This window comes from Strix aluco, chromosome 9 (genome assembly GCF_031877795.1).
Source record: "Strix aluco isolate bStrAlu1 chromosome 9, bStrAlu1.hap1, whole genome shotgun sequence".
NCBI classification, from domain to species: Eukaryota; Metazoa; Chordata; class Aves; order Strigiformes; family Strigidae; genus Strix; species Strix aluco.
Window position 1 is genome coordinate 20,626,366 of NC_133939.1, and position 22,055 is coordinate 20,648,420.

Genomic DNA, 22,055 nt, shown 5'->3' on the forward strand with positions numbered 1-22,055 from the left:
GCAGAGCACGGCGGGCAGGAGACGTGCCCCATCTCTGGCTGCAGCCTCCCCTCCTGGGCCCGATGTAAAGGCTCTATTAAAAACGAAAGGCAATTGTGCAATTCCCCAAGGAAAAGGGGAAAAGGCTGGAGCTGTTAATGAGTACAATTAGCGTTGTAGTCAAGCAGAATCAGAGGAAATAATTAGCTCTTATTGTTTTCTGTGGCATCTGAATTGCAGCCATGCCGGCTTTCCAGGCAACAACCTATCAGTGTAGCCTCACCCCAGAGGACAGGAGACAGGGGGTCACTTGCAGCCCCTCTTCTGGCCATAGCTTTCATGCAGCTACAAGCAGCAGCCTGGGCCATCACCCTCTTCTGCTACACCCACTGGGGTCCAGTTTCCCAGATCACCGGAGACTTGCAACCCTCAGTGCACCCCAGAAGCACGAACGGCCCTGCATTCAGCCTTTCCTTGGATCCAGTGCAGGGCAGCACTGCTGGCTCTCCACCGAGACAGCCAGAGTCAAGGCAACTAAGTGACACCAAACATCTCTTTGTCCTAGTTTGAAGGAAGCTTCCATTCCTCTCCCCAACAACCAGGGCTGGGTGCAAGGCACTGCTAACCAGGGAGTACAAAGAAGGGGCAAAGACAAAGAAAGCAGCTCATTTTTTAAGCAAGATGTTACATCTCTAACTCCTCTGCCCATATAATGCCACAAACACAGCAAAGTTTGGCCACCACTGGCACTTGGGATGCTTTGCTGCTTCAGGTAGACAGCTCAGGGGAAGATGCTTTATGGATCTGGCAGAAGGTCTGGGGCCTTATCACAGCCCAAATACCATCCCACCCATTTTTAGACAGAGCCAAAAAAAGAGAGACTGAAAGAAACAAAGAGACCCAATAATTTATTGGCAGAGCTGAAAGGGGGCATTTGAAAACCATAGGGCTGACTCTCAACTGGGAAGCTCCTCCCAGCTGCAGAGAGATTTATAATACTGGTATCCCTCAGCAAAAGGCTCTGACGTTGAGGCAGAATCCCAGAGATCCTGCATGCCATGTAGAGAAAGAGAGGAAAGTGCTGCAAGATGCGGCCCCAAGGGCACGCTGCTAATTAAAAGGTTGGCCTCCCGCCCCACTGCTAAAAAAAGTTTGTATGACAAAATCAGCCTCTATTGTCACCGCTGCTGGAAGGCTTCAGATGGATCCTTCCTCCAAGGAGGAGTGCGAGAGAGTGGCCCATGAGTCCCTTCAGAGTTCGGAGGGCACTGGTGGAGACCTCTCAGTGCTTTCGACACGGAGAGAGGAGCTTAGTGCCAACTCTTGTTCTCACAATGTGATTTTTGTGTTTCGAAAGCTTGAATTATCCCTGGAAAACAGAGGGAAGAAAGAGGTTAAAGGTATGCGTTCCTTCAGATCACAGCACCCCCCCACCCCACCCACCATGGCTACCAGTGTTGCCATCCCAGTTCGTCACTCAAATCACTGCTTGTTAAACCTCCCAAGCAGATCTGTTTTCTAACGAGAGACTTTTCACATAAGTCAACCTGCTGCTCCAGAACACTTGGAACACAGGAAGATCCTGGTTTATCCCCATTCATCAGGAAGAAAAAAGTGTCACCTCCTGTGAGCAAAGCATATGATAGACCCTGGAAACCTCCCTGATAAGATTCTGGTGTTTAAACAACTTGCAAGATCTCTTCCTTCCCAAACTTTTGTCCTCAGGGATCTTGCCTGGAGCACAAATACACTGTCAGTCCAACCTCCTTCTGCCTCTGTCCCTTGTATCTAGGCTCCTTTTGTCATGCTGTCAACAAGTTTAGCTCTCTGGTCTCTCCTACCTTAAAAGAATATCTAATATGAAGAGGACGTTTCCCTCACGTTTAAATAGAAGAGTTTCTTCAGCAGCTTTTACTCACATGAGTACAGGCATGTGAGTTGCAGGGGCTACTGACCAAGAAAGAACTGCTGGTCCACAACCTTCATTTGTATAGTCTTGCGGCACATGGCAGTAACTGAAGATGGGGCAGGTTACAGAAACCTGTGTTAATGCTTACTGCTAGCCTGTGAGCAGCAGCAATAGGCAAAGCATATTTACACATTAATAGAAAGGTGGTGTGCTTTTTAAACTCTGATGGAAATAAATAAGATTGCAATTATTTTGAGAGGATAGGTCTGGCAGCTCTGCCCATAACAGCAACAGGGCAGTAAGTTGCCCAAACCAAACACCTAAGGATGCCCCAGCATATATCACACCAAATCAGCAGAGCTGTGTTGAAGAGCAAAGGCAGCGGCTTCAGAATCAAGGTGCTCTGCATGACTGTAAAATCCTGCTTAAACCCCTGAGCTAGCACTGCGTGCTGCCAAGAGCTGCACGGTAGCTGTATCATCACAGCACACTGCATGCTGGAACACCTCCAGGAGGCGGGCTAGAGAGCTGGAGGAGCAGAAGGATGTAAAAAACACTCTGTAAAGAGTTAAACAAGTTACTCTGCTATGACATGACAGCAAAAACCATGCTGGAGGCCATCTGCAGAAGACTGGGGTTCACCTTTGCACTTGCCAGGGAAGTAGGCTGTGCTGCCATTTGGGAACATGATTCAAGATTCATTAACCGGATTCTGGTTAATTTGCAACAGTGGTTTGGTTTTCTACTCCATACTGTACTTTCACCTGTGCAATCTACCTCAGGAGGACAGTACACTTTGGTTAGCTCTTTCTCTGACAGGTTCCTACATTTTCTCGCCTTTTGCCTGTATCGGGGTGCCCCAGGCCCTCTGCTCATCACTACTCTCCCTGCTCAGCATAGGTAACCCAATACAGTTGAGAGCTAAATCAACTCTGTCACTGTTTTCCTATACACTTGGTACATTTACTGCCTTCTGAGACTGGTATTTCATGAAGTGAGCTGGTCTCCTCTTCTGGAAGGTTGCTTGAATGTCATCAAACAATAACAACACCACCAGGTGCCTGTGTAACATTTTGTAACCATTGATCCTCACAAAAAGCCAAATCTGTGAGGAAAGATAGATATTATTTTCACCCATGACTTCAGAGCAAGCTATGAGAACACTGCTTGCCCAAAGCTGTGGAGGGAGGTTTTGGGATCCCCAGCAGCCCCGCAGAGCTCAGCTGCGTTGGAGCAGCTACATACCACCACGGGGTGGGAAATGGGCAACGTAACGCTTCCTTCCAGTGGGTTCCTCTGCTCTGGCACTCAGCAATGCAGCAATCCCACTTGGCTACAACCAAACGCAACTCTCGCCGCCAGGCCTTCTGCTAGCCCTCCTTAAGGAAAGGGCCTGCCATCAGGGAAGTGGGCACTAGAGGCAAAAAACAATCTGAGCTGCAAGGCTCACAACAGCCCTGAGCTCACCTCGGCTATTTTCTCTGCACATGGTCAGTTGCCACTACCAGAAGTAGCAGGTGGTTTCATCTCATTAGCCACAGCATTATTATTTCTAAATACAGTAGCGACTGTGTGTCCTTCCTGAACAAGCTTTTATTGACAGACTAATTTATTCTGCTCCAGCCCACTGTCAAGAGCAAAGGCACATACGCCAAGCTCCAGGCGCCTCTCTCAGTGTCCATCACATGGATGTGCTTAGCATTCATTTACCACTCCATATCTGCTTACAGTCAACCCTAGGCAACAGATCCAAGCTGAAGACATACCTCTCAGCCTCCTGGGACCAGGTCTGGGATACAAGTGCCTTGCACAAGTGCTAAGGACACATTAGCAAAATAACACTCAGCATCACCACAGAAAAGTGCTGTGTGAATAGAGACCACGGTGAATTGGTGAATGTTGGGGTCTTTGGTCAAAAAAAAAAAAAAAAAAAAAATCAGAAAAATAATTTTGACCTTTGGGAAAGAGCCAATAGCAGAATGGGTCCACCACCAGGCCCATAAGGCAAGAGAACATGCCAGCCCATGGAAAGGGGGTTGGAAGCTGAGAGGTATGCCACGAAGTCACATAGGAAGAAAGATGAGGCCCTACCCTGGGTGTGACAGAGGGAGGGGGAGCGTTCGATCAGCGGCCACTGCTGTTCACCAGGCCATGAAACTCCTCCCAGGCCCTGGCAAGCCAGAGGGAAAAAAAAAAATGAAACAAAAACCAAAAAAAACAGCACTTCAGATCAAAGGCTTCTTAACTTTTAACGAGAGCAGAAACATTCAATGGCGTTTGAAAGGCACTTGTCTTCAGAGAGCAAGGCAATATTCTCTGATAGCCCTAGTGGATAGAAGCATCCTTAAAACCCAGCCAAACATCTGACAGCGCGAGGCAGCTTTAACGTTCTGCACAGACATGAAGCGTTCCCACTGGCTGCTGGTGATATAGCTACATTAATACCCAGAGACAGGTATGACCTTCCCAGTCACAAATGGAATATCCATTTCCTATTGCTAATAAAATAGCCGATGTTACGTCTTTCTGGAGGATTATCACGTTCCTTGGCTGGTTACGCTCAGCCAGTTACTGGCCTCATGCTTTACCACATACCTGTGTATGTAGTAATCCCCCCAAAAGGGGCTTCTTTTAATGCCACATGGCTTAGTTATTACAAAATTCTTCAATCAGGTGGCAGAATCCAATTGTTATTAGAAAGTCTCATTTCCTATTGTAAACCTGCACTGTCAATGGTGACCCAGTAAAAACATTACAGCTATTTGAAATGAAAATGTTTTCAGATAAGTTAGAGGGACAGGCCTAACGCTGCATTCCCTGGTGGAGAATGCTACTGACGGACGAAGCCAGCAGACTGAAAAATTGCTGTCTGTTTTACAAAGGCGGCATACTGAAAGCCCTCTCAGGGAAAAGATGCCGAGGTTAATGCGAGCATGACTATTATCTTCTGGGATCAGACACATTTAAGAACCTCACAGTTCTCCATGCCCAACAAAACAGTGCTGGTGCCTATAGCACATGCCAAGCCATTTACTGAACCCAGAGAGTCCCATGGAGCTGGAGGGACCTTAAAGGGAGCCCAGGTCAGTCATAAACCCAGACCACTCTGCAGATTTTGCTGCTGGCATTTAGCAGCTACCTCACATCTTGTTTTCTGCATTGACTCATCAGGCCACTGCAACACAACAGGAGAGTCCAGAAATGGAAACCCTGTATTAGTCAGCATCCGTGTCAAAACCAGACCACCAGCCTGGCTCTTACCTGAGCCTCACAGAGTCAAGCTCCCAATCAGCATCTGCAGAAGCAGCTCTGGTGTCACATGCTCTTTCCCAGTAAAGTCATAGCCCAAATAAATACAGATACCTGTCACGTGCACTCTGCAAGACTGTACACCACATACAGGCATTCTTGCTAGGAACCCATCAAAGAGGGCACAAGCAAAAAGCTTGTCACTGTGGTATACAGCTTGGAAATGGTGACATTGCCTTCTCAGACCACAGGACAGCAAATCCCTCTTTTGAAAGTGCTTCAGGTGAAATCCTAACGATCACTGACTTCAGCACCACCAGTACAAGCCTCGTGAATGGAAAAACACTCCAGTTTTTCCCAGCTTAAAACTACTTTGACAAAGCTTCCAAGAATCAACTAAATCTCCATAGCCCCCCAAAGGCACAGGCTCCAGTGAACTACCAAGGTGATCAGGTGGTCTAAGAGAGTCCTTATCTATGGCTGGCTACATTTTCTCCTCAGTCTTCTTCCATCCATGGTAGCTCAAAATCTTCCTGATCTTGACTAGGATGGACGAGTGAAGAACAGTCATCCATGGGAGTCCCAAAGCTACATGGTATCTCTAGCTGACCCTGAGACATGAGCCCTTGAAGCCAAAGGAAACGTGAGGGAGAAAGACAGCAAAGGGTGCTGTAGGTGAACAGGATGCTGTCAGACCACAGGACACAGCTGTGCTGCATTAGTATACCAGGTCAGATGTGCAATTCAGCTTGAGGTACAGCAGTATGCTGCTTGGAGGAGAGAAACCCACAAGTGGCTCATTCTAAGCAAGGCAGTGGCACAGAAGCCCCTAAATGGGAACTTTCCCCCCAAGTCTCCCCAGACACAACACCCTTCAAGGTCACAAGGCCAAGAAATCTTCCAGAGAAAGGAAAACTGCCCATGTCACCCAGTCAGCACATGGTACTAGACACTGTGGGCACAGCTGCCTCCCTTCAGCAGAAAGTTGGGGGGAAGAAAGCCCTCTTAGCTACTGAACGCAGGTTAGAAAGCTATGCACATCTCCAGCCCTGTCAAAAAGTCTCTACCTTCATGTCCTCCCTCCAACTTCCCAAGTCTTGTATTTCTACTGCATTTCCATCACCCATTATGACATCTTCTCTCTTTCCTCTCCCACAGTTCTCCCCAAACTCGTAACTTCTGTTCTCTGCAGAAGTGACACAAGAGCAGATTATCTGTCAACATAATCAATAATTTATTACCCCCTTCAAACCAAGGAGTTCCCCATTCCAACATCCCAATAACATCATGCACACAGTCCTTCAGCTGCCAAGTCCTTCTCACAGACATAGAGAAAAAGCTCTTCTAGCCAAGAATTTTTAAGCCAAGACCCTCATACATATCATAGTACTAATGACTCCAACTATCTGCTGACTTGACTGAAAAAGTCTACCAGGATGTGTCTGCCCTAATGTACCTAAACTATGCTAGCGGAGCAAACGGCTCTCCATTTCATACCGAACAAGGCTGCCAGTTAATTTTGTCTGGCAGAATCTTTATGACCTGTGACGTGCCAAAGGCACAGTGCCAGAGAGTCTAAGAGGTTATTTTTATGTATAGACATTTTTAGTACCTTATTGCTATACTGTCTGCACAGCGATCAGATACTCAGTGAATTGATCCCCAACACTTAGGTTATTCCCACTGAACAGATGGGAAATGGAAACATTAGCAGTCTAAATAAAGTCAGCCAGACCTGTTCTTCCACACTCATTCTGGACCCACAACTGTTGAAACTTCCCACCTTCTCCCCTACTGCCCAGGGTCAGGATCCAGGCAGGGCTCCCTTTATCCCCATCAAGTTGGGGGGAAAAAAAAACAAAAAACAAAAAACCAAAAAGAAGCCACTACCAGAGACTCCAGCAAAAAGAGGAAGAGAAGTCACAGCTGTTTCAAGGGACTTTCCAAATCACCATTGTGCAAGCAGCACTAGCTGTTTCCTCCAACCACCCTCAATCTTAAAGTCCTAGCAGTTCCCCTTCAGTACTTCCCTGTGCAGCCCTGCCTCCTTACCATCTCCTTCCCCAGCTAAAAAAGGAGACAGAGAGCAGCCCACAGTGCGTGCTGCCCTCACAACAGTCACCAAGGTCTGTCCCTTCCACCAGCCTGTGTGCAATCTCCCAGCACACCAACTACTTACTACACTCTGCAGGTGTGGTTTCCAGAGCAGCATGGCCTCGTCCCAGGTGCTCCCCATGTTCTGTCAGAGCATTTGGGATTTGTTCAAAGCCAGTCAAGAACTCTGTGACAGGCCTGAAAACTAATAGCTTTAAAAAAAATCTAGGATATTCTTCTAGTCTGAAATAATTCTTTCACATATCTGGCAGCATCTGTATCAAAGGCAAATAGGGAAGTCATCATGACTTTGAAACAAACACACTTGAACTGACCTCCCTGAAAAGAAACATGAAATAAATAAGTTATAGTCACTTCTTTGGTAAGAGATGGGCCACCAAGATAAGGAAGCCTTTTACAAAGTCACGGACACTTCTGAATAACACATACTACGGTAATGGAGAATGAATCAATGAATCTATCATTTCAAAGCCCAGGTCTACGGAAGTGCTCTTCTATTTGCAGCACCTGGAAATATTACTGGAATTGGAGAATGGAGTGATAAATGAATTAAGCCAGTATTGCAGAGACTCAGGAGAAGAGGACAGCTATCAGATCTGGAACCTCATCGCTCTCCTCTAGCTTTTATTCCTGCTCTCAGACTTGAAGGAATGAGGGTGAAACAACGCAGCTCTCTAGAGCTGGCAAGACCCAAGGCAACCTGCTTTCCATCGACAGGCATCAGACAGTGTGTATGGGTCCCATTTGCAAACCATCTAACTTTAGACAAGGTTAACCCTGCCCACACCATTTAAGATACAGTCAAAGATAAAGATGACACAACTAGGCCAGCAGCATTGACGAGTTCTCCTAGTCTTGGAGATTAGCAAGCAAATGGAAACCAGTGCTATAAAGACATAACAGTGTTACAGAATTAGCTGAACTCTGATGTAAGGGAGACTTCCCACAAGTACCCCACTGCCAGCTTACTGCCTCACAAACACTGATTTTCTTGCCCAACACCTGCCACTTCCATGGGGATTTCTCTTTGTCATTCCTCACTTTTTTGGTCATTCCTCATTTTCTTGTCCTGAGAACCTTGCCCCTGCAGTTTTCTTACAGCACATACCCTTATTTCCTCCATAGGGTATGTGCTTGTTTCCTAACTAAAATACAGTCTGAGGCCATTTCCTTCAACTGCCTGCAGTGAAATGAACCCAGTACCAGCCCTATTAAGATCAACTATTCTCATTTACTTGAGTCATCCCATTAGTTATCAGTGGTGACTTTGAAAGGAAAGGATAGTTTTATACCCTGCTCAGCTCTCACTGCAGCAGGCACTTACAAATAACTGAAGCTTTGTTTTCAGAAAAAGCAGCCTTGCTTTAGAGCTGACAGGATGATCCATAAAGTCACACAGCAACCAAAATATTTCCAGACCAGGCCGCTCAGTGACAGCCTGCTGTATGGCCACAGGTCTGGTCTCTCCTGGCATACGAAGCAACGTTGTTGAATTTGCTTGGGATTTCTGGGTGGTACTGCAGGTGAGAGCTCTCAACACAGGAGATGGTCACTGACCACACAGTGATAGGTGCAGAAAAAAAAGGCTGATAACCCCAGGCAGGGCAAAGGTGTATGCAAGACAGCCAAGCACGTCATGCTGCAATGCTCAAAAAAATCAAACTTTACAGCAATCACTTCCCCTCCACCCCTCTTCCCAACTGCAGTTCACTCGCTACAGATACCTGAATATTTTCAGTGGCTTCATTGAGACATGACCAGGCTGTGGACAGCAATATTCTGCTTTCAAAAAAAGGAGGCAGTAAGAGGTCTTTTAAGAGGTCTGTTGGTTTTTTTGTTTGTTTTGGTTTTTTTTTCTTAATTCCAAACCACAGGGAGTGCCACTGTCCATAACCCACTGTCACTGCTGGACTGTGTCACCTCCAAGGTTAACACCACTGATGAACAGAACCTATTAAGTGGTTCACTACATCCAAGTGCACCTCTCTCAGTCCACCTCTGAGGGAACAAAGAGAAGCCTCTCCAGCTACTGAAACAAGGTAGCCCACAAAATGTCACATATGTTCTTTTCAGGTGCTCAGCAGTGTAACATCTGAGATACTATAAATCCCCTGGAATTAAGCAGAGTCCAAGAGATTGTTCTAGCTCTTCTAGCAAGATTGGAAATTAATACAGACTAGGCTGACCCTTCCACTCACTAGGATTTAGGCAGCTTGTCAATATCACAAGCAAGAGAAAGGACAAACACAGGAAAATTGCAATGAAAGATCTGCTTATCTAGCTAAATGCACAAGCCCCATCACTGAGAGCAGAAACGACAGAATGCAGAATAGCTCCTTGGAATAGCTGTGAAGCAACAGATACTTTTCAAATGCAGCTTGGCAGCACCACCGCTTTCTGAAACAAAGGGGGCTGCAGCCTCACTGACAACTCATGAAAAATGGTGTCTAAAAATGAGTTAATATGAAATGCATCATCACAAAAGGAATATATAAAACCTGAAACACAGGGCTGAGGTCCCACAGTGAGGGGCATGCTAGCAATTTCTACAGAAGCGTTCATTTACAGTGTGTTAAAAGCTAATCCAGGTCAATTCACTACCTAAAAGTCAAGGTTTTGAGAAACGCCTGTTCTTTTCTTGCTAAGCGTGCTCCCTTCCCTGAAGCACAATCAATGCCAATCAAACCCTGCACATGAGCAAAGCTCTAGTGGAGAGATGCAGCCCATACAAATGAAAAATGCCACGAGCCCCCCTAGAAAGGCAGCCCTGACAAAGCCTACAGCATGGCTCTTCCATTAGAGCCTTTCATAAAACACAGCCAGAGTGTGAATATAGAGTGCTGGCTAGAAAGCCCTCCCGAGTCATAAATCACATGGTACATGCACAGCATAAGTGGAGTTTATTCATGACAGACAGTATTTCAACAGGGCTTGATAGATGGGTGAGGAGAAGGAGCCAGACTTTATGGAGGATAGAACTAGTTACACAAGAGATTCTTCATTAGTGAGAGAACCTTAATGATATGAAGCATAGCCAAGCAGAGTCAGACTGAAAGCTGGGGCTGTCCTGCTCTTCTCTGTCAATGAAACAGGCACCGTCCCCTCTCTACAGCTGCTGCCGCTTGCTGCCTGCTGGCACCATGCAAGAAAGGCACAAGAAGTCGGTCCACACATCACTACACAGGAACTCCACTGACAAGCAGTTCTGCTCTGAATTTACACCAGTGCCATTAGGAGATGTTGGCCAGCAATGCAATCAGACTGATGCAGCTCAAGCGAGGCAACGGAAAAAAAAGGGTTCTCATGATCCCCTACATGGTGGAAGGTTAATTGCTTAGATCTACCTCACTAGGACACCATCAAACCAATTCCTGACTATCCCTTCTACTCACAGACAAATAAGCAGGAGACAAGCCAGCCCGCCCTTGTTTAAGAATTGCTCCCAGCTGTAATCTGAGCTACTAAACTTGATTCCTCAAACACCTGTTATTCTTGGACAAGCTCATTTTGCACCATACGTCAGCAGCACAAAATGAAACTTTGATGCTATGCAGGAAGAGAGGGCAGCAAGCATGGCATGTTACACTGTTGTAGGGAAATAAGACCACAATATTGGATGCACCATCACTCAAGGACTGACACCTGCCAGAGCAAGGACAGTTACAATCATTGCCACAGCAGCATTCTCTGTGCTAGGAAGTGCTGGTGGAGATAGCGTGTAAGGCAAAGGCCACATCATTTCCATTCTAAACCTGCTACATGAACCAACACTGCAGCTTAGGACAGTTGGCTCAGTACACAGTTTTCCCTACAGAGACAGAGAGAAGTCAAACACCTCCCTCCTCCCACCACAAAGCCACATCACTACAGTCTGCAGTCTGCTACTGCTGAACAGGAGTGAAATATCCTGTTATGCGTCCACATGAGCACTTTGCTATCTCATAACATAGACAGAGAGTCGATAGCGCCCTCTCCCGGCAAAAAGTGCATGAGAAATGTTACTGGCAAAATCACGAATATGAGATTTCAGCAACAGAAGTGAGAACTTTCAGAAACCAAAGCTGCCTGGAAAAGATTCAGTTTAATAATAATAATTTCTCCTTCCCTTCTCTTCCCCCCTACCCCACACAGGAGGGAGGGCCACGTGAAACACGAGATGCCTACAGGCAATTTAAACAAGACCTCTGTATTATTGCTAGTGACCCACACTCAAAATTGGCCACAACTCAAAGCTAGCTGTCTGCTAAAAACAGGACTGATCTCACCAAACTGTTTGACAGCACAGTGATGACAGGGTGAGTATGTGGAAAGGACAAGCTAGTGTAATGAAAGGAAGTCATGAAAGGTACTTGCACCCTGACTACAGGTTAGATTAGAAAGCTCACTGCTCTATCAGTGTCTTATTAATTTGCTTCACTTCTTTTTCCGGGTACACCTTTTCAAGTGTTAATTTAAACAATAGGACCTAATCAGTGTATTGGTTTATAATACACTTAAGAAAAAAGAAAAATTACATTATTCACCTCTAACTAATACCTATACGTGCAATTTTTTGTCAATCTGTAGGAAATAAAAGTCACCCTGAATGGCCTGGTATGGTAAGCTATAATAGGTTTATTTAAAAATACAGCTGTCCTCTCTGTGTACCATGATCTTCTACTCTTGTTAAAGAGCCTCTGTCACCAGGGCCTGGAAGACTTAATATACGACGTTTATTATGATTAGAAATCATTTGTACAGCACTGTAAATTCACACAGCACTTTCCCAAGACCATTTATAAGTCTAATGGCACTATAAATCCCCCTTAGCTTCCGCACTTTATTCCCCAGAATCTCTATTTATTCAAATGATCTCGTCCCCCCCACTGCAATCTTGTCTTTGAATACATCAAGCCACAGTCCCACACTGGGCTGCCCATCTCCCAGGTGACAGGCTGGGCGGATTACTAAAAAAGCCCTGGACTATATATACACTTAATAAAATAGGTTTTACTATTAGAACCAAATGTCCCTAACAGCACGATAATGACACAGATATTTGGCTTTCAAAGCGCACTGGCAACAAATGCTGCTGTTTGTATTATTCTTTGCAGTGAACAGCCCTAACGCACATGAGCGCTTCTTTCAATTCTTGCTATCTGCATTAAATTGCTCAAGCATGCATGCAACCAGCAGCAGGCCCTCCCCCTGCCACCACACGTACTTGATGCTATCGGTGTGTGTTTTATATTCCATGATGGTGTTGGGAGGTAGGTTGAGCACTCTTCGTAACGTATCGCGTATCCGGGCTGTCGTGGCCTGGTCGCTGGCTGTCTTGTTCCATATCGAGATAATATCCTCCTACAGAACAGCATGCGAGGGGGTAAACAGATGGTACTTTTTGCAGCCCTGCCAAATGGAAGTTCTCCAAAGCACTTACCTGGAATCGGACAGAGACGACTGCCCCACAGATTTCTTCCCCTACCATAAACTGTTCTCCCAACATTGCCAAAATGAGATTCTCCCAGCATCGTGACGCTAAGCCCTTTCGCAGACGGATAATCCATTTACCACCATTTTTGTTGGCATCATCCTAGGAAGAGGGGCAAGAAATCGATTTGTTTTCTTTTAGCTATTTTTCTGCTTCCCACAAGATAGCAGAGCCACAGACAGGAGCAGATATTGATTGGGTGGGGCAAGGGACAGAATGGAGGTATTTTCAAGCAAGAGCATGTTGCTTCTCCCCAGTACAAGGAGAGACAGAGGTATACCACTTACTTTGAATACAAAGTATTTGAAACAATGACTCTCAGCATTCCAAAGTTTTATGCACTGAAGTAGTCCTTGCTAGTGAGATCAAAACACTAGAGCTCAACACCAGCCTACCAATCTACACACAGAACTAGAGGCAAGGACCCTAAAACTAGTCCTAAAGCTGAGACTGATTCCCCCTTTGTCTAATCCCCTGTATACTTAATTCTGCTTGTAAACCAGGAAAAATCCCTCACCACAGAACATGGAAGGCAGGGACAAAGTTTGCAAAGTGGTATTTAAAAACAAGTGAAAAGTTGATAAACGCTTTCCTTCCACGTTTCCAGGAATGGGCTCACAAGCTGTGTTAACACAGTCCATTCTCTGGAAATCACTGACATAATCACACATCATACAGCTGAATGTTTGTTCCAGACTGTGGTGACCCAGGAAAATAACCAAAAATGAGGGGGGAGAGTAAAGAAAAAAATTTATGCTAAGCACCCAGTCCATCACCTCAATATTGTGATTCCATGTTGCACCTGAAAGAGCTGAAAACTGCTACAGACTCCCCTGCTTCACAGAATGCACACCTATGTCAAACAGCAGCTCCTCCTCTGTGCAGAACGCTGTGGCACTCTCTTGTACAACACTGTAGCTGTGAAATCTTACAAGGTGAGAGGGGAACAAATTCCATCCAAAGCCGGAACGAGAGAGGTAGGAACAAGTCAAAGAGGTGGCAGTTAGGAAGGGAAAGGGAAGACAGGTCTAGGACAGAAACAGAGAAGAGCAAAGGATAACTCGGAGGGGACTGCACAACACAGGACATCCCTGGCCAAATCACCAGCAATCCCCTCTGCCAAGCTGGGACACACTTCAAAGATGCTAGGCAAGGCAGCCCAACCCTTCTTAATGAAACAAAGTTAACTTTATTTTAGCCTTAAAGCTTCTCTAGGGCTCAGATAAAACAAAACATTTGTGTGCTCTCAGAGACAGCAAGTGGTAACGAAGCAATCCTGAGCAAACTCGGAAGTGCCAGCATAACAGCGGCATTCACCAGCCTCCTAGTTTTCAGGTATGTGCTAAAACCTGTACTGAAAGGGGAAGGCATCAGCTCCGGACAAACCTCTAAGCATGACAGCAGCCACATGCATGGCGAAGAATCCAAACCAACACAAGTTCTAGGAATGTCGCATACTCCCATGAGATGCAAACTACTTTCTGATTAAGTGTCCTTGTTTTCTAAGTTGTGAACATCACACTCTAAGAAGTAAGCTGTCTAGGCTTCAGTCTTTAAGCAGGGAGTTGGGATTAACTCCTCAAACTTTCCACAATGACTAATGGGTGTCAAAAGAGAAAATGGTATTACTCAAAATATTTCAAAGGTGGTTTAAGCAGGTTAAAGGCTAGAAAGAGAACAGTGATTGGGAGGCAGATGCTGTATTGTGTGTTTTATGGTTATTGTTAGTTTTCTTTCAGGTTAAACAAGCTTCGGTTCAGTCAAGCATTTGATTTCCCTTTACCAGAATAATAATGATCTGCAGCCCAGCAAACCACCAGGGAACATTATGCTTAGTGCTTCTGACTTTACCCAGAAGAGGCACAGATGGATCCAGAGAAAGATCAGAGCTACATAAATGCATACATGTGCCTACAAGAATGACAGTAAGTAAGGATTAGACTGTAAGAGAAAGGAGCATAAACAAAGCCCTAAAAAGCAAGCAGCAAAGGGAAGGCCAGAAGCAAGATCCAGGTCCTCTTCTATAAATACAAGAAGGGAGTGGGGCCAGAAGCAAAAAAACAAAGAATCTCTCCACCCCCATTTTAAAATGGCTACAGGGAAATGCTTTATAAAAATTCTGGTGTCATTAACTTGTGGACTCTCTGGTTGACACGTTATCAGAGCAGACAGCTCATGACGAGTCCAAAGAGGGTTAAACGTTTTATATAAATTGTATTTGCTGTAACTGGCTGTAAAATACCTTGCTTAAAATAATTGCCAACTAGGGTCACATATAAATTTCTTGGGACCAAGCAGCGTAATTAGGTACTTCAGAGCAACGCATAAAATCCTCATATTGCGAATAGTATTGGTCATTGCTGGAAACAGGAAGAATGATTTGCTGGGCAAAGATTTTTTTTTTTTTTTTTTTAACAGATTTGGATAGGAATGAACAGAAGCAAACTAAGTGCCCTGGAACAAAAAAAGCAAATTTACATCTTCAGCTTTGCATACAGCTGTAGGCTTTTAACCATATGCACCTCTTCCTTCCTTGTCTTGAAAAACAAGGGTTGGTTTCTTACAAGCTTTGCCAAATTCCACTTACAGAGGTCCAGCCCTTCTAGAGAAAAGTCTCACACTGCTGTCACTGGACAAAGCTATAATAAAGGGCAAGTGTCTGTATTAGGAGGCACAGAGCTTAGTTGGGGTTCCCCCCTTCCTGGGCTCCAGGCAACACTGCCCAGAGATCCTCCTGACCCACAGGTAAGGGCAGCTCTGCAACCTTTGGGGCAACACAGCTAGCAGCTCCCTGCATCTTCCCTCCCCTCTGCCAGCAGATCACAGGTTACATGGGACAGAATTCTGAGGACAAGTTTACAGGAAACCCAGAAGAAAGGACTGCACCCAAGAGAAGCCTGGAGTGCCATTTAATGCCAAGGGTCCCTTCACTGTGGAAAGTTCCCTCCAGAATACTCTGGGAAAATATCGAGGTAGAAATGAGAGCTCCAACTCACCTCCCACATGGGTTTGATCCCCTCTTTGAAAAGATGGAAATCGCTATGGCCTGTCAGGTCCCCAGGACGTACCATGTGACTGTAAAACCGCCAGAACTGCTCCACCTGCAATGACACGAACCACACAATGAGGCTGCTCAAACTGTTCACAGCCAAGATTCCTATAGAAACAAGCTTCCCTTTCTACACCAGCTGGCCAGAGCCACCTTCTCCTCTTCTGTTCTACTTTCTTGTCACAAGGGTGTTGATTAGGATACCCAGACAGCAGTGGTAGGATCAGAGCTTGGGTGACTGTTTCTGACTGGCTCCACGACTGCTTGGAATATTCAAGAGGTGCCTCCAAAGTCACTTCATGTTTGTCTGAAGAAATCTGTGCTAAGATAGCTGCTGCTCTGGAGGACAGTTCCAAACATATCTTGTAAATCTTATTGCACAAACTTTCAATCAGTGGATATGTGTCAAGTGCATCAGCTACAGCTCTCTACACTATACACATTAGCCCTGCATTAACTGCTGCTCTCTGCAATCCTGGAGACTGCAGGAGCCTCCAAATGAGACATTTTTTGTATTTAATTTTACTATATCCAGGTTTTAAGACAAAAGACACATTCTGGCACTGGTTTAAGATCTTAAGGCACCATTCAGAGCATTTATTTAAATCTCTTATTTCCTTTTACAATCTGCCATGGTACACTTGAACCACTTCACTTTGACCAGTCTCCATTCTGGCACCCTTGTGTCTACTTCAGACAACCCAGCCAGAAAGCAAGGGAATTATCTTCTCTAATGCTTAAAAATAACATATTTATCCTTTCAGATTCTCTGGATAAGAAAGGGTTTTAGAGAGGCTGGATCTTTAAAACAAAACAAGGCACTGGAAGAGATTATACTAATTTCCATATTTTAAGAGGACCCTGCTCAGTAAGACGATAGCTATTAAGCAGATCAGTAGTGAAGCTGGAGGGGTCAGACACCATCCCAAGTACTTTGACAGAGACCTTAATGACTTGGTCAGCACTTGGAATTCTGCTCCAATCCCTGACCTCTGCCATCCAAGCAGGAATTTGCTTTTATAGCCAATAAAATTATGAACCGTGACTGAGGGGGGTCAGAAGCAATCTATTTTTGTCAGACACATCCAAATGCAGTGTAGAAATGACATTCTTACACCGAGTGAATATGCCCTCTAGTGGTTAGCATTTAAAACCTTTAGAACTTTCTACTGAAAAGCAAAGAATAAATCTGAACTCAGATTTAGGCTCAGACAATTCTTTCTGAAGCTTGTTCTTCCTCCTTCTCAGACAGAATTTGGAACCAAACACATTATCAGATCTGCTGCCAATCTCCCTCCATCCTAACTGAACTCTAGCACTTCCAACCTACAATAACACCCACAAATGCTTTGCAGCAAAGAGCAGACAAAAGAATGTGAAGTTTTTCCCCTAAGAAGCTAAAACAATGCTACACTGATTTAACAGACTAAAAAGTTATTGCCAGATCATCAAGCAGTAGCAACATTTTTCATTCACTAAACTAAAAGTACTTGCTCACACAGGGGAATAGGAGCAGTAACTACCCACAGCAATAGGCTTAGAGCTATCCTGCCCACTCTTACCCAGCATGGATGCAGTAACACAACCCAGCTGCTTGGACAGGCATATTTTTGCAGCCTCCAGAAGGGATGAAGGTATAACTTTACAAATTCTGACATTACAGAAGATTTACTGGTGGGCAAAATTAACATTTGCAGGGGAACCTGGAAAATCTGGAAAAATACTACATTTAAAAAAAACCAGAAAAAAACAGACTTCCTAGACTTGAGAATGGCATTGTATGTGGTGCCTCTACAATGGAGACAAGTTTTGCTCATGTATCTTGGGATCTTAATGATGGTTTTACACCAGTACCATGCAACAACCTAACACTGCCTTTCCAGGATACGCTCAATTTATTCCAGAAATAAAGAACCACAAAGAGGTGAAGAGGAAAGGGAGGGCAGTTTTCCTTTTAATGAATTTCACTGCAACACCAAACTGCACCTCAGTCATCACTGCCAGACAGACAAGGACCCACCAGCTGTTTGTATATACAGCACGCCAGATGCTTGTTCCAAACACAGTCTTTGTGATGGAAATACAGGCAGGGGGGAAGTGCAGGGGGATGACTGTACAGTCTTTGCTTCACACCTACATTGCATCCAGAAAAGCTGTTGCTTTCTTCTCTTGCTTACCTGTCAAGTTCTGCTCCAGCTAGCAGATTTAAGCTGCATGGGAGTTCTTTAATTTTCTATTATTATTCCAGCTACCACCATTACTGCAGGCACAGATGTCTGGCACAGGAGAACCGCTTAAGACATGTCACCTGCTGTAGGTAATTCAAGAACTCATACGTAAGCCATGGCAATTCACCCACTCTCCTCTGTTCTTGACAAGAGCACAGCCTGCACGTGCATACACCTAGCACACAGGCAGTAAGGCAGCCACAGTGACCATGCTGTGCCCAAGTGACACAAGGACAACAGGGATATACTCACGGAGGCAAAGGTGCCAATCTGTTTGATGTTCTGTTCATAACTCTGTGAGCTGGTAGGCCTCCCAGGTGTTCGTCTGGAGTACCAGAAGGTGTAATTATACTGCAGGGGGTGCTCAGCTGGCCCTGGGACAACAGCCTGCAGAACAGAAAAGCTTGCTTACCCCTCAAACGCTCTTCTAGAAGGGGAATGGGGAAAATTACATTCACAGCATCAGAAGTTCATGTTCCTGCCCTCACAGACTCTAAAACAAATAACTGATACTCATTTTTACAGAAAAATACTATCTGTCTTAATTGTCTGAAATGGACGATTAGGCTAACAGCAGTTGACTATTGCAAAGCATATTAGAAATTTGCATTGCAGGGATGGCTGTGGAAATAATAACTTAAGCTCAGGAGAGTGTCACAAAAAAGGCAATCCTCACAACTATTAGAGGCAGTATTACTAAATTTTCCTTTAGTCCTTAACTGTGTCCCTCTCAAAGGGAAAAAGACAAACTAAAAGCGCAATGAGAGAATTTTAAGTTTTTCAAATTAAATAAAAAAGACATTCTCCTTCCCTGGGAAAAACGAAACCCATTTATACTAAACCATGATTCAAAAGCAATTATAACCCTTTGGTGTCACCAACTCCCTTAAGCAACCAACACCCTAACACTCCGGGAGGATTAGTCTTAGAACTCGTTGTGTCAGCTTTGGCAGAACCCATCACTAGCAGTGGGCAGTGATCATTTTTCAATTTCCAAAGCACCCATTTCTGATTAAAAAGACTTCTAATGAGCATAAAAGAGGCTAACAAGAACTCATTACGCAAGAGTCAAAATTGCCAGGGAAAAAACCTAAACCCAAAAGCCCTTATCTTGTATCACTTGATATTGTTGCAAGAGTTACTAGGGCTTAAATCTCTACTCTCCTCTTGTCTATGGGAAATTTTTAAGGATTGCATTACTTTAGACTGAATAGTTTTCCTAAGCGCAAGATAAAAAAAAAAGCAAACAGGATGGATATATGCCTTCTTAACTAGGCTACACTACACATACAAGACCCATCTGAAGAGTTATTCCAAAGCAACTGCAAGCCACTACTTCCCTGTCAATCAGTCCTTCCTCCACATCCTCTTCCAAACAAAATTTCTGGGGAAAATAAAGCTTTATTTCTCATTTCTGTTCAAAAACCTGGCAGAGTACTAACTGCATTTGTAAAGGGAGCATTCACCCCTCAGTTTATATACCTCCAAAAGCTACATCAAATTATGCAACTGCTAACGTAGCCCTTCTGCCTTCATTACAACAGTAACAGCGCATTAAGCGACCACAGCCCACCAACACATATTTTCCTTATCCCTGAATTGAGGACTGACCCTCTAGCACTCCCGCATCATGCCCTAGCGATGGAATGCAGATGCTACCACCATACCTTCCTCTTGGTAGTACTCTGTGGTTTCTCTCGATCATTCTTTTCCTTCTCACTGTCTTTCTGTGTGTTATTCTCCTCATTCTGGTCATGGTCTCCACTATCATCATCTTTCAAACTTATAAAGAAAAAAGAACAAAGAAAGTGAGTCTTGCATCTCGCAGCTGAGAAGTTCCATACCAAGCCCCAGTAGTCTCTGCTTCTAAGCCCGCCCGTGGTACAAGGGCCATCAGCGTTTGTGTATCTACACTTGACAACCCACGCAGTAAGAACTACTACTACTACTTTGCATGCCCAGAGCCCATCACAGGCATCTTAGCCACACACTTTTAAGCAGAAGCAAGCAACAAAATGCCTTTTTAGAACAAACTCAAGCAGCTCGTACTACACACAGATCTGCCATAGAAAACCCCAACTACCCCTTAGTGCTCAGGGGGGAAACACTGAGACCCTTCACTGTAACTTTGCTGCCTCTCTCCCACCCAGCTCCCCACGCCCCCAAGCCCAGCAGAAGCCGCCCCTCAGGCCAGCAGACACCACGCCAGCGCCCTGCACCCCACAGCTCTCTCCGCCAGCCCCGTTCCCTGCGAAGGGCCGGAAAAGATGAGCGAGAAGCGGGGCCAAAAGGCGGCCCGCGACTCCCCGGCCGGCCCGCCCGCCCGCCCCACGGCGGTGCACGGTGAGGGGTGCCCCGCCACCAGCAGAGCCTTGTGCTCCTCGGACGGCCACCCCCACCCCCCGGGGCCGCATCTCCTCAGGGCCAGGCGGCAGCACCCGAGCAGGGTCGGGCCGGGCTCGGAGGGGAGGAACGGGGCCGTGCGCGGCCCCGTGACTCATCGCGTCTCGCCCGGCCGGCGCCGACGCAGCGGCGGCGGCGAGCCCCCGGCAGGGAACGGGCCCGCGCAGCCCCCCGCAGCGGTGGGGGGGGGTGGGGAGGGCCGCGCCACCGACTCACGCGTCGAATTTGTTGTTCATCGTCGCTCGCTGCCGCCACCTCCGTCCACCTCAGCGACTTCCGCTCCGCCGAGTCCGCTCCCCGAAGCCTTCCGCCGCTTCCGTCGGCGCGGAGAGAGCCGCCCCGAGCTTCCCCCCGGCGCCATAAGTACGGCGCACGACGGAAGGAGCTGAGGAGAAGGGAAAAGGGAAAATCCCGTCGCCATCTTGAGTGCGGACTCTGGTGAGACCCCCACTGGGGGGGGGGGGGGGGAGCCGCCATCTTGGGAGTGGCAGGCGGCCAGAGCCACCATGTTGGGGGTGGCCCGAGGAGGGGCCGCCGCCAGAGGCGGGAAAGCGCCGTGAGGTGGGACGTGGCGTCGAGCTGTCACCTCACACGACGCCCAGCCCTCAGCTGCCCGCTGCAGAGAGACACAGCCAGCCGGTTCAAGTACCTTGCCATTTTATTCACTGTGTTCATTTGTCTCTGGTAGATACAGTTTTAGGAGTCAGTCACTTTTTAAGGGGTCTGCCCAATTTATCTCCTGCGGTGACAGACAAGACCCTGCCAGGCCACCAGCCCCCATCCCTTCCTTTTCCCTTCAGTGTATAGTGAGGGATGGCACAGGTCTTGTACAGGTGGGACTGGGGGATGATCGCCACGCAGGCCAGTCATCAGCATCCTTCATCCTGTGAATAGATCTCTCAAGATCTACAGCTCATTGCTCTGGCTGCTAACTCTTATTTCTCCAGCATGCCCTACCTGAGAGGTGGATAGGGTCCAGGGAAGGAAGAGGAGAGGGAAAAAATACCACGCCAGTCAAGAGCCTGCGAAGCCTGCAGTGTCAGCAGATGATAATGGACAGTTTATAGACGACAGGGGAGATAGTCCCTCCTCCAGCATCTCCTCACATTTTAGGAATCCATTCCCGGGTTACCTCATGAGCACAGAATCTTCTTGTAGTACTTTACAAACCTCTGACCAATAAATTCTGCGTTCTGGCAGAATTAGTAAATGGATATCTGACTGATGTAGTTTCTGTTTCTCCACCAACTTGTGATGTGGAGAGAGTGAGAGAAAATCCATAGCCTGTAGGTCAGGAATATGAAAAAAGGGTATTCAACATATGTAAGGTACTATATGTCCTCTGTTACTATAGTGTCTGAGTGTATTTATTCTTGCACAGCACAGTAATGCGATGCTGGTATTCCTATTTTACTATTTGGAAGCAAAGGCAATGGGTGTCTCAGCAACATCTCTGAAATCATAGAAGTATGGTGGAACAGGGAAAAGGGGTCTCCCCATTCCTAGGCTAAATATCCTCTCCCATCCTGTTGTGTTATGGGCTCAAACCTGTGTTCATAATCTTAGAAGGTATAGAAAACTATTTAGAAGTAGACACTAGCAGAAATAGTTTAAAAACCCCATAAAGAATTTCCTAGTTGGTTGCAGTTACAC

At 46.0% G+C, this 22,055-nt stretch overlaps 1 protein-coding gene across 4 annotated transcripts; it reads right to left on the reverse strand.

Moving 5' to 3' along the window:
* Positions 1 to 866: 866 nt before the first annotated feature.
* EIF4E2 (eukaryotic translation initiation factor 4E family member 2) lies at positions 867 to 20,705 on the reverse strand. Of its 4 annotated transcripts, XM_074834098.1 has the most exons (8): positions 20,619 to 20,705; positions 19,667 to 19,781; positions 18,252 to 18,386; positions 15,719 to 15,823; positions 12,672 to 12,824; positions 12,456 to 12,592; positions 3,980 to 4,058; positions 867 to 1,348 (listed from the first exon to the last, which is right to left on the reverse strand). In XM_074834098.1, exons 1-7 carry the CDS (start codon positions 20,636 to 20,638, stop codon positions 4,013 to 4,015), a joined length of 711 nt encoding a protein of 236 aa, XP_074690199.1. In that variant the 5' UTR covers positions 20,639 to 20,705; the 3' UTR covers positions 867 to 1,348; positions 3,980 to 4,012. The 4 variants fall into 4 exon arrangements, 3 of the variants coding, with proteins under 3 accessions (XP_074690199.1, XP_074690200.1, XP_074690198.1); XR_012624310.1 differs by having other exon boundaries at positions 12,456 to 12,824; XM_074834099.1 differs by lacking the exon at positions 3,980 to 4,058.
* Positions 20,706 to 22,055: the final 1,350 nt, after the last annotated feature.

Excerpts from the sequence above, each read along its gene's own strand:
- EIF4E2 (XM_074834097.1), bottom strand. The coding sequence starts at position 20,638 with ATGAACAACAAATTCGACGC. Across the intron at positions 18,387-19,666 it reads AGAGTACTACCAAGAGGAAG|GCTGTTGTCCCAGGGCCAGC; the intron begins GTATGGTGGTAG and ends TCTGTTCTGCAG. Across the intron at positions 15,824-18,251 it reads AGATTGGCACCTTTGCCTCC|GTGGAGCAGTTCTGGCGGTT; the intron begins GTGAGTATATCC and ends GTGTCATTGCAG.